At 53.1% G+C, this 13,967-nt stretch overlaps 1 protein-coding gene across 1 annotated transcript; it reads right to left on the bottom strand.

Moving 5' to 3' along the window:
* Positions 1 to 8,780: 8,780 nt before the first annotated feature.
* DIRAS3 (DIRAS family GTPase 3) lies at positions 8,781 to 9,927 on the bottom strand. The gene is made up of 2 exons (XM_021535614.3): positions 9,814 to 9,927; positions 8,781 to 9,672 (listed from the first exon to the last, which is right to left on the bottom strand). The coding sequence occupies exon 2, from the start codon at positions 9,585 to 9,587 to the stop codon at positions 8,991 to 8,993; it is 597 nt and encodes a 198-aa protein (XP_021391289.1). The 5' UTR covers positions 9,588 to 9,672; positions 9,814 to 9,927; the 3' UTR covers positions 8,781 to 8,990.
* Positions 9,928 to 13,967: the final 4,040 nt, after the last annotated feature.

Below are 13,967 nucleotides of genomic sequence, written 5' to 3'. Positions count from 1 at the left end.
ATAGCCTGGGGATTTTGGGATTAGGGGTTGCGGCGGGCGCCAGGGAGGGGCGGATGGGGTATTTGCAAAGGCTTGCCTGCCGCCCGAGCAGCCCGGCGTGCCTGTGCTTGCGGGGCTGTGATGCTGGGATCACCCGGGAATACATTTGTCTGCAGAGGCACGGAGGGTGTGGATGGAAATTTAAACGCGGGCTCCTGCCTGGAGCTGCAGGAGGGGAAGGGCTGGGAAATGAGGGAAGCTCTGGCACAGATTGTGCGGGGAACGTGTGGTTGCCCCTGGATCCCTGGAAGTGTCCAAGGCCAGGCTGGACAGGGCTTGGAGCAGCCTGGGAAGGTCCCTGCACACGGCAAGGCGTGGAATGGGATGGGATTTAAGATTCCTCTCAACTCCAGCCAGTGTGGGATTCTACAGAATTCCAGGAAAACAAAACTGGAGCAGAAGCTGGGCTCATGCCCGTCACCACCTCTGCCCAGAGCTCGTCCCCGCGGAGCATCCCTGTCCTGAGAGCAGCAGGGAAACCTCTCCTCGCCCTTTTCCGTGGTTTTGCCCGATGCCAGCACAGGCAGGCTGCCGCTGTCCCGGGCACTGCCAGGCTGCCCCGGCTCCAGCCTGTCTCCAGAGCAGCTTTTATGGGAGAGGAGATGGGCTCAGCAGTCTGCCCGGCTCCTCTTGATTGCCATTCCACCTGGGAACGCAGGGATGCACAGGAGAACCTTGTCCTGAATTATGCCCCAGTGAAAAAAAACCCAAACAAAACCTTTAAACTGTTCAAAGGGAAGGAATTCCTCGTTGGATTCCTAATTAAAAGCACAGTTTTTCCCAAGTGTGGCCACCAGCCAGGCGGGAAGCGTTGCCCTCTCGTGGGCTGAAGCAGCTTCCCACCATTCTGTACTAACCGAGAGCTTAATTAACGTTAATTAACTATCTGGGAGTGCAGCACACCCAGGGGAGCAGCCCACGAGTCGAGCAGGAGCTCGTCGGGGTTCCCTGGAGCTTGGCAGGGATTCCCAGGAGCTTTGCTGGGGCTCCTGTCCCGCTCTGGCCAGTTTGCCACGGGGCACACACTGGGAGGGCACCCTGGGCACGAACTGGGCACACCCTGCTTGCACTGGGGCCTGTGCTGTGCGTACTGGGAGCACTGGGACAGGCGCTGGGCAACACTGGGAGGGCTCACTGGGCACCCTGGGCATGAACTGGGCACACCCTGCTTGCACTGGGGCTTGTGCTGTGCGTACTGGGAGCACTGGGACAGGCGCTGGACAACACTGGGAGGGCTCACTGGTTTGAACTTTGTATTTTCTCTTTTAAACATTTCTTTTCCTTTCCACCAGGAGCGGGAGAAAGGCTCAGCCAGAGGGGATCTCTTGTTTTTCCTTCCTTTTGCTCCCTCCCAGACATTCACCCAGTGGATGTCTCACCTTTGTCTGAAGGCAGGACTGAGTTCTTCAGATCCTGGTGATGCAAGCACGGGTTTCCCTTTCTCCTGCAAGCACAACTATAAGTGTAAATGTTTATTATTGTTATTAGTGTGTAGTAGTAGCCTAGATCAGGGCACTCACTCTTAGATTTTGGGAAGGAATTGTTCCCTATGAGGCCCTGGCACAGGATTCCCAGAGCAGCTTTTGCTACTCCTGGAATGTCCAAGGCCAGGCTGGACAGGGTTTGGAGCAGCCTGGGACAGTGGGAGGTGTCCCTGCCATGGCAGGGGTGGCACTGGGTGGGCTTTGAGATCCCTCCCAACCCAACCCAGTCTGAGGTGGGATACTGGGAAGGCCTTGGAGCAACATCCAGGGTGGAATCCTGTCCCCCACACCATTTATCTCTGTGAGCTCTCGTTATTCCCTGCACAAGGAGGTTCAGAGTTCAGCCAAGGGCTGCCTGCAGACCTCAGCCTGGTCTGTTTGCAGCAGCTCTGCTCTCAGGGTGCACTTTGGTCAGAGGAAGCAAAGCCAGATTTCTTCTGCCTGTTTGACAGAGCTGCTCCTTCCCACCTTGGATGCTCCATGAGGGATTCACTGAATGAACTCAAGGGGCTTTCCCAGAGGGATCATGGAAATCTCTGATGCTGGAGGAAATGAGCCACACTGCTCCTGGCCCCAGCAATCCTGGCAGAGCAGAAAATCTTAATTCTTGGACAAAATCATCAAGATTATACCATGTTCCCCCTCAAAATCAGTGATTTTTTTTTGCAAACACCAGCCACCCTTCAGCATCCTCTTTCTTGGATGTAAAGACTTATTTTTTCCACTAAAAATTAATCAAATGAATCAACGTCTGGAATTTTGCCTGTGGGAATGAGTAATTTCTTACAGTTCATACAAATATTTCCCATTTTTGAGCCATATTCTGGCTCATCTTTCCAGATAATCACAAAACCAGCCGCTCTCCCCTGGTTCCAGCTTGGCCAGCTGGTAAAGCATCTGACAGCAGAAATGGCTAAAACAACCTAAGCATGAACATTCCCTTCTTTATTGATTTTCTTCCCTATTTTTGGGCTTCCTGTTGTTGAAATGACACGTCAGAAGCACCCAGGGACAGACCTGTGTGCTGCAGCTCAGGTGTGCTCTTCCTCAGGGGCACACGGAGTGCATCCCGTTGTTCCCTCGGCTCCATATCAACCCCACCAGGTCCCCACGGGGCTGGACGTGGGTGCAGGCTGGGATCTGCTCCATCCCTGCTCCAGGGATGCTCCAAGCAGCCAGGAGGATGTGGGCAGCAGGATGTGGGCAGCCAGCGCTGGCAGAAGAAGCCTTTTCCTCACTCCCATCCCAGATGAGACCTTGGTCTTGATCCAAGGACTCCATGTGATGGATGGGTTTTTCCCTCCAAGGAGGGATCTTCACTGCCTGGGTGTGAGCTGCTCATCCTTCACCCACGGGCAGCCTGAGGCAAATAATGGCAGGCAGGGGTTGGAGGAAAACATGTGGGAACAAAGGAACACCGTAACGTAGGAGAGAAGAGTTTCCATAGCTCCATCCTTAGATATTTTTAGTCTGAAAGGCACAAATGCATCACTGAGCTGTGAAAGGAAAGCTCCCTGCTGCTCTCCATGTCAGAGGCTTCGGAGCAGCTCTGCCTGCTTTGAAGGAGGTGCCCGTGGGCACCTATATCCAGGTGTGGGAAAACCACGTGCCTTTAGCTGGAGTAGACATCACTGGCAGGGACACCTTCCCCTATCCCAGGCTGCTCCAAGCCCCATCCAGCCTGGTCTTGAACACTGCCAGGATCCAGGGGCAGCCACAGCTTCTCTGGGCACCCTGTGCCAGGGTCTCGCCACCCTCAGAGGGAAGAATTTCCTTCCCAAAATCTCATCTAAACCTGCTCTTCTTCAGTTTAAGTGCAATCCCCCTCGTGAAAAGCCCCTCTCACTGCAAATCAGCTGCATTTGCCCTCTGCTCAAGGGTTGGAGTAAGGTCTCAGCACAGGCTGCCAAGCAGAGGTGGGCTCTGGTGGGACCCCACACCCCCTTCCCACCCAGACAGGAGCTGAGGGCAATGGGAGGAGCAGTTGGGGTTGGAAGACTCTGGTTCTGTGCTAATCCAGGAAAACACAATCATCCCTTTCCCTCTAATTTTTAGACTTGCTGGAAGTGTGAAGGAGACAAAGATGAGGATGGAGGCAGTCCCCCGAGGCAGACCCTGTTCCAGTGCCCAGCTGTGCCAGCGAGGTTCGGCTCTGCCACCATGGGACTGTGAGCAAACCCAGCCGGGCCACGGCAATGCTGGGCTCCCCTCCTTCCTCTGCTCCTCCAATCCTTTTTGCATCATTCAATGTACTCCTGTCTAACAGGACTTTATGTCATCGTTTTTCCCCAAAGTGGGAAAAAAGGAAATAATTAGGGGTGGCAGGTCTAGCCTGGCACGCAGCAAGACCATTAAGCAGGAGGCTGCTACGCTGGGTTGGTCTGGAGCCTCTTTAACATTTTCATTAGCTCTCCAAAGCTTTTGATGTCCCTTATTTACAACACAGACACTGCAGAGGAGGCAGGCAACGATTAAGACAAGCTTTTACTCTTCTGGAGTTCACTGGGTACCTCGTGGCTACGGACCCTGCATATAAAGCAACATTGCTTATTATTCCATGCTGTTTGTTCCATTAATCATGAGCCTGCTTTGCTCTGGGAAGAGGAATTGGAATACAGCAATATTCTGTCTGCTTGTTTTTAAAATACACGTGTGGGTGGACACTCCAGCTACTGCTCACATTTTTCTCTCACAAGAAGAGCTGTTCGTGATTCTCCTCCCCAGTGTTTTCTTCTGACACTGATTTTGTTCGTCGAACTCGGGAAGGGAACTGCCTCAAGCCTGTCAACAAGAGTTGTATGGAAATAAGGAGTACTAACTGAGAAATGCTTGAAATTCAGCATCCCAGAGAGGAAAAGGATTTCTTTTCCGTCATGGAAAGGCGGGTCAGGCTGGACATTGGAATGGGCTGCCCAGGGAGGTGGTGGAGTCCCCATCCAGGGAAGGTGACACTCAGTGCTCTGGGCTGGGTGACAGGAGGGGGATTGGGCACAGATTGGATTTCATGGTCTTGGAGGGTTTTTCCAACCTCAGTGATTCCACGATTCTGTGGTTCAGTTCAAAGTCACTCACTGCCCTCACAGTCTCAGCCTTCAGCAGCCACCCAGGCAACAGCAGGTCTGGGGATTCCTTCAGGATATCCCAGAAGGAATTTTCAGAGTGTTCAACTCATCCCGAGAAGACACTATGGAGGCGTTAAAAGCAACTCAACAAGTTGTGTCAGCATCTTTTATGACCTTGTCTCACCACATGTAGCCTCATGAAGAACGTTCCAGAAAACCAGAGAGTTCTGGGGTGGAACAAAATGAAGAAGAGAATAAAACAACCAACTTGAGAATTATTAGTGAGTTCCCATGCAGCTCTCCAGGCACGGACAATGTGCCAGGGCATGTCTCCAAGGTGAAAGGTTTACAGGATGCATAAACAGCTCCATAAAAAACATGTCACCAGCTCCTGGAAAAGCACTGCTGGAAACAGGAGGTAAGGCCAGAGCAGCTCCATCAGACAGCAGAGCTGCCTCTTCATTGCTGACAGATGGCTTCACCTGAATGTCCTTCATCAAAAAAAAAAAAACAACTGAAAAGCTACAGGTCTGTTACTTTTCTAACCTGCACTTACTCAATCCTTCCAATCCTTCCAGTATATACCCTCACTCCAAAACACAGCAACCACTCCAATGAAATGGATTTCCCTTCCTATAAGAACGATAGAAAAGCCAGGTTATTTCAGTTCATACGGAAACAGCCAATTATGTAATTTATTTATTAATACAGTTTTGATTTACAGTACAATTGAGATGCACACTCGAGACATGGATTATTTACAGAGCATGAAAAGCAGCCACAGCAGGTGCCCCTTGTTCCCCAGCTGGTTTGGATTTCTAAATTGGGGCACCCCCAAGAGCACCCCAGCATCTCCATTGCCACACAGTCTTGGTCTCATGGCAACCAAAGAAGCTTTGAATCATGGAATTGTTTAGGTTGAAAAAGTCCACTTAGACGATCCACTTGAATCATTCCCCCAACACTGCCAAGGCCACCCCTGCCCCATGTCCCCAAGTGCCACATCCACAGGGATTTTAAATCCCTCCAGGGATGGGGACTCCACCCCTGCCCCGGACAGCCCCTTCCAATGTCTAACCACGTTTTCCATGGGGAAATTCCTGCTGATATCCACCCTGAACCTGCCCTGGCCCAGCCTGGGGCCGTTCCCTCTCCTCCTGTCCCTGTTCCTGGAGCAGAGCCCGACCCCCCGGCTGTCCCCTCCTGGCAGGAGCTGTGAGAGCCACAAGAGCCCTGAGCCTCCTTTGCTCCAGGCTGAGCCCCCTCAGCTCCTCAGGGATTCTCCAGCCCCTTCCCGGCTCCCTCAGGGATTCTCCAGCCCCCTCAGCTCCTCAGGGATTCTCCAGACCCTTCAGCTCCTCAGGGATTCTCCAGACCCTTCCCAGCTCCCTCAGGGATTCTCCAGCCCCTTCCCAGCTCCTCAGGGATTCTCCGGCCCCTTCCCAGCTCCCTCAGGGATTCTCCAGCCCCTTCCCAGCTCCTCAGGGATTCTCCAGCCCCTTCAGCCCCCTCAGGGATTCTCCAGACCCTTCAGCTCCTCAGGGATTCTCCAGACCCTTCCCAGCTCCCTCAGGGATTCTCCAGCCCCTTCCCAGCTCCTCAGGGATTCTCCGGCCCCTTCCCAGCTCCCTCAGGGATTCTCCAGCCCCTTCCCAGCTCCTCAGGGATTCTCCAGCCCCTTCAGCCCCCTCAGGGATTCTCCAGACCCTTCAGCTCCTCAGGGATTCTCCAGACCCTTCCCAGCTCCCTCAGGGATTCTCCAGCCCCTTCTCAGCTCCCTCAGGGATTCTCCAGCCCCTTCCCAGCTCCTCAGGGATTCTCCAGCCCCTTCAGCCCCCTCAGGGATTCTCCGGGGTGCAGGAATGCCTGTGCCTGTTTTGTTCCAATGGGTTGTTGCTCTGACAGGTCCCAGCCCTCGGAGACCTCCACACCCCGCACAGGGAACACACAGCAGTGCTAATGACACATTCCAGAACATCCTGGCTGTGTGAGTAATTGCAGATCCTTTGCACAGGCATCTCCATGAAGGCAGTGGGAGTTGTAGAGACATTATTAGGTCTCCTGACATTTTAAAAAGGCTTAGACAGAAAAACGTCTTTGAGGGGTTTCAAAGGCTGCAATGGAACTGAAATAGTTTTTGTAATAATACCAAACAACCCACGAGGAGCTTTGTGTAACTGCTTGGACATGAGAGAGCAGAGACAGAAAATCCATGCACAAAGGCAGAGAGGAGAAAGGAAGAGTTATGTCCAAGCAAAGCTATCAGGGCTGCTCCCACGGCCCCCTGGCCACCCCAGGAGAGGTCACACACAGGGGACAACACCAGCCAGCACCACAGGTCCACCACTGGGAGCCTGGGGGGGGGTCCCTTCTCCACTAGGGAAAATCAGGAGCAGATCCTCTGGGCTGATTTTGGCAAGTGAGAATTACCTTTTGGGCAGCTCCAAACACTCCTGCAGAAGTTGGGTTTGTTTCTGAAATCATAAGTGATACGTTTGTCTGCTGAATCAAATGGTGTGAGGGCTCCAGATGAAACTGGGGCAAACTCCCCTGGCTCCATCTGACCCCATGAGTGTGTAGGGACAGCCTCAGGAGACTGGAAAAACAGCTCAGGGACAGCACAGGAGACAGGGGAGCACCAGGTAATTCAAATGTCATGTATTCACACGGGTGCAAATCTCATGGGTTAGCCTATTAGCCTGCAACATGAACAAAGAGGTCTGGGAGAAAAGGCCCTTCTACAGCACCTTCCATTGAGAGCCAGACTGGTTTGGGTTGGGAAGGACCTTAAAGCCCATCCAGTGCCACCCCTGCCATGGGCAGGGACACCTTCTACTACCCCAGCTGCTCCAAGCCCTGTCCAGCCTGGCCTTGGACACTTCCAGGGACCCAGGGGCAGCCACAGCTTCTGTGGGAATTCCTGTGCCAGGGCCTGCCCACCCTCAGAGGGAGGAATTTCTTCCCAAAATCCCATCCATTCCTGCCCTCTGGCAGTGGGAAGAAATTCCCCCTTGTTGTGGCTCTCCAGGCCCCCATATTTCTCACAGGCTCCCCTCAGGTCATTCTCCACACAAATACATCCACAGAAAGAGCCTGAAAGCCTCCAGCACCTCCTGTTCTATATCGTGTTCACCTTCAGCAATGAAATCACTTCACCAGAAAAGTGCTATAAAAAGTAGCAATTCCTCTCCTCCCATGTCTCATGTGTCAAGACCACGTTGCTGTGTAAAAATCAAACCTACGGTGGAACACTGAAGTCTTGCAGTCTTCTGCTTGGTCTAAAACACACCCAAAATAGGAGACAGAATCATGGAATTATTTAGCTTTGAAAAGCCCTCTAAGACCACGGAGTTCAACTGCTCCCCAGCACTGACCCACATCCCCAAGTGCCACATCCACATAGCTTTTAAATCCCTCCCTTCATGCACATGAAGTGTCTGCCAAAAGTTCTCATCAGGGAGGGGTTTGCTTCCAGGTGTAGCTGCTTCTTCCCCGGGCAGTGTTACCTGAACTGACTCATCCCAGGTCTCAGCTGGTGACTTGGATGGATGGGGGGGAAAAATAGACGTATGACAGAATTCCAGGAAGGCTGGGAAAAGGAGCTTCAGACAGCAAAACCAGGGTGATGGCTGGGCAAGGAGAAGATAACCAGCTTCTACATCAGTGGGCACTCAGAATCTCCCAGTTACCTTCATCAGGAGGCAGGTCCTGCTCAAGGACACCAAGGATCACTCCCGGCCTGGGAGTGAGGGCACGTGGGAGATCCTGCCTCAGTGAACAAAGTCGGGAATGAAAAAGTAAAGCAGGAATGAAAGTCTGATTTTATGCAGCTGTAATCACTCCCAGAACTGCACAAGTCTCGGGAGCTGCACAGCACACAGGAAAACTCCACTTCTGTCATGCAAAAACTGCAGCTTTGGTGGGCAAGCCAGTCTGTAAATCAAAAATTTAGGCAAGCAGAGCCACACACATGTTCATTTTTAGAGCAAATGCCTCACTTTGTTAGAGATTTGCTCTGGTCAATAGATTCCTGAAAACAATTTAACTCTACACATTATAGATGATTTCCTCTGAGTTAACAGGCTGGAGATATTTAAAAACTGGCATGTACTGACAAGATTAGAGAGGTTTGTTTTGACAGACATTTTTTCCTTCTGGAAGACTTATTGCATTAAAAACTTCTAGTCACAGGTAATTGCTAACATGGAACATTTATTGGCTTAAAAAAATAAACATGCAGAAGCCATCCTCCTTAAAAACAACACATACAATTACCCAGTGGGGATTTTAGAGGAAAGCAACCACCCTGCAAGGCGTGGATTCCTCCAAAATCTCCAGCAGAAATGTATTTTCTGTGGGAGTCCACACTCCAGCTGTGCCGTGCAGCAAGTCCAGCCAAAGGCAATCACATAACAGAGCATTTGCCTTGCAGTTTATCTTTCTTTTTCTGCTGTTTGGATTTCTTTCCATCCACCTGGAGACTGATAGTTCTCCTCTGCTCCAGATTCAAGAGCTCCTGGAAGAGCTCCTGCACGTTGTAGTTCATTTTGGCTGAGGTCTCCATGAAGGCACACTTCCACTTGCTGGCCAGCGCTTGCCCCTCGCTGGCATCCAGCTCCCTTTGCGTGTCGTCACTTTTGTTCCCCACCAACATAATCGGGATTTTCTGGATGTCGCCTTTGATCTGACAAATCTCATCGAAGATGGGGTGAAGATCCTCCATGGATTGCCTGCTGGTGACGGAGTACACCAAGATGAAGGCATGCCCTTTGGAGATGGAGAGCCGCTGCATGGCAGGGAACTGATGGCTGCCCGTGGTGTCCGTGATCTGCAGGGTGCAGATGCTCTTGTCACAGCTGATCACCTGCCGGTACGTATCCTCGATGGTGGGGATGTAGGTTTCCCTGAAAGTGCCCCTTACAAAGCGCAGGACCAGGGAGCTTTTGCCGACCCCCGCTGCTCCGAACACCACCACCCTGTAATCATTGCTCTGCTCAGGCATGTTGGCTGCGCCGAGACGCGAGAAGAGCTTTTCACACAAAAACCTCGAGTTCCACCAAGTTTACACACCCCTATGCAGAGGTGGGCTGTGGAGAGGGAGGGGGAAAGGGATGCGTTATTGAAATCAGCAATGAATACACCGCTCCCATCCTTTTCCCCTTGAAATAAACCACTATTCCTCCCTGCCCCGCCCATGCAGGTTTAACGCTACGAGAATAAGAATTCACCTGCAGCCATCAGCTCCAGCGAGCAGCGAAACGGGGCTGGGATCTCCTGGCAGCCGCGGGGAAGGAGAGGCGCTCCGGCTGCAGGGAAGGCGCGCTGCAGCCCCGGGGAAGCCGCGCTCAGCCCCCGGGAAGGCGTGCTCCAGCCCCCGGGAAGCGGTACCACCCCGGAGCCGCCGGAGGGGAGGGGAGGCAGGCTCCGTGCCTTCGTAAATCCAGCCTTCCACTCAACCGCCCCGTGAAAATAAATAAATACCCAGCACAGCCGCCTGAATTGCAGCCGCTGCTGCAGCCCAGCTCTGCTGCTCCATCCCTCGCTCCGTGCACAAAGGCGAGTCTCGCCCTCCCTCAGCCCCCTCGCACCGCAGACCCTCAGGAACTGCCGGGCTCTGCCGTCTTTCATCCACCCTGCGCATCTCCCAGCTTAAATTCAGGGGTGATTTAATTTAAAAACTTCAAATCCGGGTCAGGTTTTCGCCCCCACTGACATCATGCGGGGCAGAGATGCCCTGAGCCGCTTCTCAGCCCTCCCCGGGTAAGCCGCCGAGCCCTGGGGCCATGGCTAGCAAGGTCCACTCAGGACCTTATCCGTGTAACCCCTTCCAGCTGGGGATATTCGCTGATTCCACTGTTTGGTTTGCCTCCCTCACACCGCCGGATGAAATAAGAGTAGTTGTGTGTCACAATCACAAGCAGTGTTTCTCCTCGTTTATTAGGAATTTCCCCCAACGCCCTCACGCGGGGACACCGGAGCTCGCATCACCCGGCGCCTGACAGGGGCAGGCGGCCGTGTGTCCCCGCTGCTCCACCTCCGGCACGGTCGGGGAGGAGAGCTGCGCCCGGCTGCTCATCGCCGCGCTCCGTCCCGGGTGGGCTCTGCCCTCAGGGCCCCTTCCCGACCCGGGCTGGGCTCTGCTCTCACGGCTCCTTCCCGCCCTGGGTTCGGCTCTGCCCTCATGGCCCCTTCTCGACCCGGGTTCGGCTCTGCCCTCACGGCTCCTTCCCGCCCATGGGTTTCCATCCCGGGCTGGGCTCTGCCCTCACGGCTCCTTCCCGCCCCGTGCCCGGCTCTGCCCTCATGGCCCCTTCCCGCCCGGGCTGGGCTCTGCCCTCACGGCTCCTTCCCACTCCGGGCTGGGCTCTGCCCTCACGGCTCCTTCTCGACCCCGGTTCGGCTCTGCCCTCACGGTCCCTTCTCGACCCCTGTTCGGTTCTGCCCTCATGGCCCCTTCCCGCCCATGGGTTCCCATCCCGGGCTGGGCTCTGCCCTCACGGCCCCTTCCCGCCCGGGCTGGGCTCTGCTCTGCCCTCACGGTCCCTTCCCGCCCATGGGTTCCCATCCCGGGCTGGGCTCTGCCCTCACGGTCCCTTCCCGCCCATGGGTTCCCATCCCGTGCCCCGCTCTGCCCTCACGGCCCCTTCCCGCCCCTTCCCGCCCGCGCGTTCCCGCCCAGGCACCGCCCGCCCTCACGCCCCAAAATGGCCGTCGGCCTCTGGGGGGTTCGGTCCGAAATCAATGCATTTTATAAAGTATTTCTGTCTGTGGGTCATCTACGTTGCAAAATGTGGGATATGTAAAATTTCCTTAAGAAAGGATGTTTTCTGATGTTTGAACTTTGCATACGTCCAAGCCTAATCAACAAAGAGTGAGATTGAATGTGTGAAACAGCAGCTGCCCTCACGCTCTAAGAAGCTGAAAGTGATACCTCCGTATTAAAAAAAAACAAATGAATTGTTAAGGTCAGGGCTGGGCATGTTTCTCTGCTCTCAGACCTGGGGGAGTTGAACAAAGCTTGGGAAAAAGGATAAACCATTGATAGTGGGAACAGGGAATGCAGGATTTATGGACCACAAGGACTTCTGGCAGAACTCCCAAGATGAGGAAGAAATTCATAAAAACAACTCGGTAACTGTGCTGAAATCAGCACTTGTGGAGGAAAACTTCCCAGTCCTTCCCCAGGCTCATTCTTCCAAAACCATTTGTGGTTTTCCGGGTTATCATTTCTTTTTTCTCTGATCCTTGTTGCATTTCTAATGCTGTGGTATTCTCCTATTTTAAATCCGCTTCTATCAGACTTATAATGCTTCTAATCCCAGACCAACAAAAAGTTTCTCTTTAGATCTATTTAATACTGCTGTGGGGTTTTTTTGTATAACACAAAAAAAAAAAAAAATCCCAAAACCAAACACAAACAAACAAACAAAAGAAAACAAAACAAATAAAAAACCAACAACTCGGAGGAGTTTCAATCTGGATATGAGGCCAAAATACCTGGGGCAGAACTTGGACTGTCCTCGTGCAAGGAGAACTAAACCTGAGACCTTAAAAAAGCCTCTTTAAAACCAGGTGCCCATTTGTACTGAGATGCTTTGAAAGTTCCTGTCTGAATTAAAAGTCCACTAATCAACATTAGTGGGGTTAATATGGGGGTAGGGATCACCCCTCATCTTCCTTTTGCTGGAAAGAAGTCCTGTTGATCTTGCATCTGCTTTTACGGTTCCTGTCTCTCCAGGCAGGGTGACTTGCCTGTGGCAAGGCTCGTAACCTGGAAGCCATTCACTTTGCCTGAATCCCATCATTATTGGGGATTTTCAGAGCAGATTTACAAACCGTCATTTCTGGTGTTTATGGGGTATTTCTAAACCATCATTCCTGGTGTTTATGAGGTATTTATTAGCCACAATGAAATGCTGGCTAGGAATGAGTAGGTAATTCGTTCTCTGTGCTAGCCACTTTTGCTCCGTTATCCCATTTTCAGATGTTTTCCAAGCTTTCCAATGGTTCTTTCTAAGAGGTGTTTTATTTAAACCTTCAGATCTAAAGCCTGAAGCTGGGATTGATTTCCCATAATAGGCTCTGACAAGGGAAGAACTCTAAGAGCTCTTGCACAGCGTGGTGTCAGGTGCTAAGTGGGAAGCAGACCCGTGACACGTCCATGTGCCCACCACAGATCAAAACCTTCCAAAAATAAATCTGTTGCTGCTCATTGCTTATTTTACCCCAAAAAGTGCTCTGATGCTGTCCCATCATCGAGAGCAGGTGACTGTCATTAGAACCAGAGCTGCAGCTCCCTCTCCTGCCATTCTGTCCCCAGCAATGCACGCAGCCCTTCCCTGGCATCCTAACAAAATCCCAGAAAACAGCTTCGGGCTGCAGGATTTGGGCTGGGAGAGGGGACGTCCTTCAGTGTCGCACTACATAGGAATTGTCTGGGGGCTGCTGGAAGTGGGTTTAAACCCCGGCAGCTCCCTCTGCCCAGCCAGTGCTGTCAGTCTCATGTGGCTTTTCCCATCCCGCTGTTCTCATCGTGTCCCTGCGCAGCGACACGGACACACCGAGCTCCAGGGACAGCCCTGACCCCGAGCAGCGCCTTGCAGGCAATGGTGGCTCCCTGACATCCCCGAATTCCCAATTTCACTGCCGGGGGATCGCGGGTGCGGCTCAGTCCGGCCCGGAGCCGGGCTCTGGGGGCAGCAGGTGGCAGCAGAGCCCTGCCAGGGCAGGGTGCGCTCGGGCAAGGAGCGTGTGCGAGGGGCGGCCGTTCTACCGGCACTGAAATCTCATTTATTCCCTTTTGACACTCCTCAGGTCCCCAAGGGCTGCGCTGCCCGTGGCCTGGCTGCAGCCAGCACAGCACGGAGCCGCGGGCTCTGCCTAAAGCTCACACCCAGGCCCTCTCTCAGGTGCTGCTTTACCAGGGCAGCCCCTCCTGCAAGGGAACTTCAGGCTCTTGATGCTGAACTTTGTTTTCATCAAACTTCCCACTACTCCCCGAGTGCAAGTTGAAGAATTATTTAGGTTGAAAAAGTCCTCTCAGAGCACTGAGGCCACCACCGCCCTGTGTCCCCAAGTGCCACATCCGCACGCCTTTCAAATCTCTGTAGGGATGGGAACTCCACCCCTGCCCTGGGCAGCTGTGCTAGGGCTGGGCAACTCTTTCCATGAAAAAATTTTCCCAAATATTCAGTCTAAACCTCCCCTGTTTCCTGTTGTCCTGTCGCTTGCTCCCTGGCAGAAGACACCAATACTTTTTTGAAATTTACTTTCCCTGGATTATAGACAGCAAGACAACATGGGGAGGGCAGGCTCCAAGCAGCGGGCAGCAGCAGCATGAAATATGGCAGCAGATGGAGGGCGATGCCCAAATCAACGCTGC

The sequence above is a fragment of the Lonchura striata genome, chromosome 9, assembly GCF_046129695.1.
Source record: "Lonchura striata isolate bLonStr1 chromosome 9, bLonStr1.mat, whole genome shotgun sequence".
NCBI lineage: Eukaryota > Metazoa > Chordata > Aves > Passeriformes > Estrildidae > Lonchura > Lonchura striata.
The sequence above is the reverse complement of the archived record's forward strand: the minus strand, read 5'-3'. Positions and strand labels throughout refer to the sequence as shown.

Bases quoted from the DNA above. Each gene is read 5' to 3' on its own strand.
- DIRAS3 (XM_021535614.3), bottom strand. From the start codon at position 9,587: ATGCCTGAGCAGAGCAATGATTACAGGGTGGTGGTGTTCGGAGCAGCG.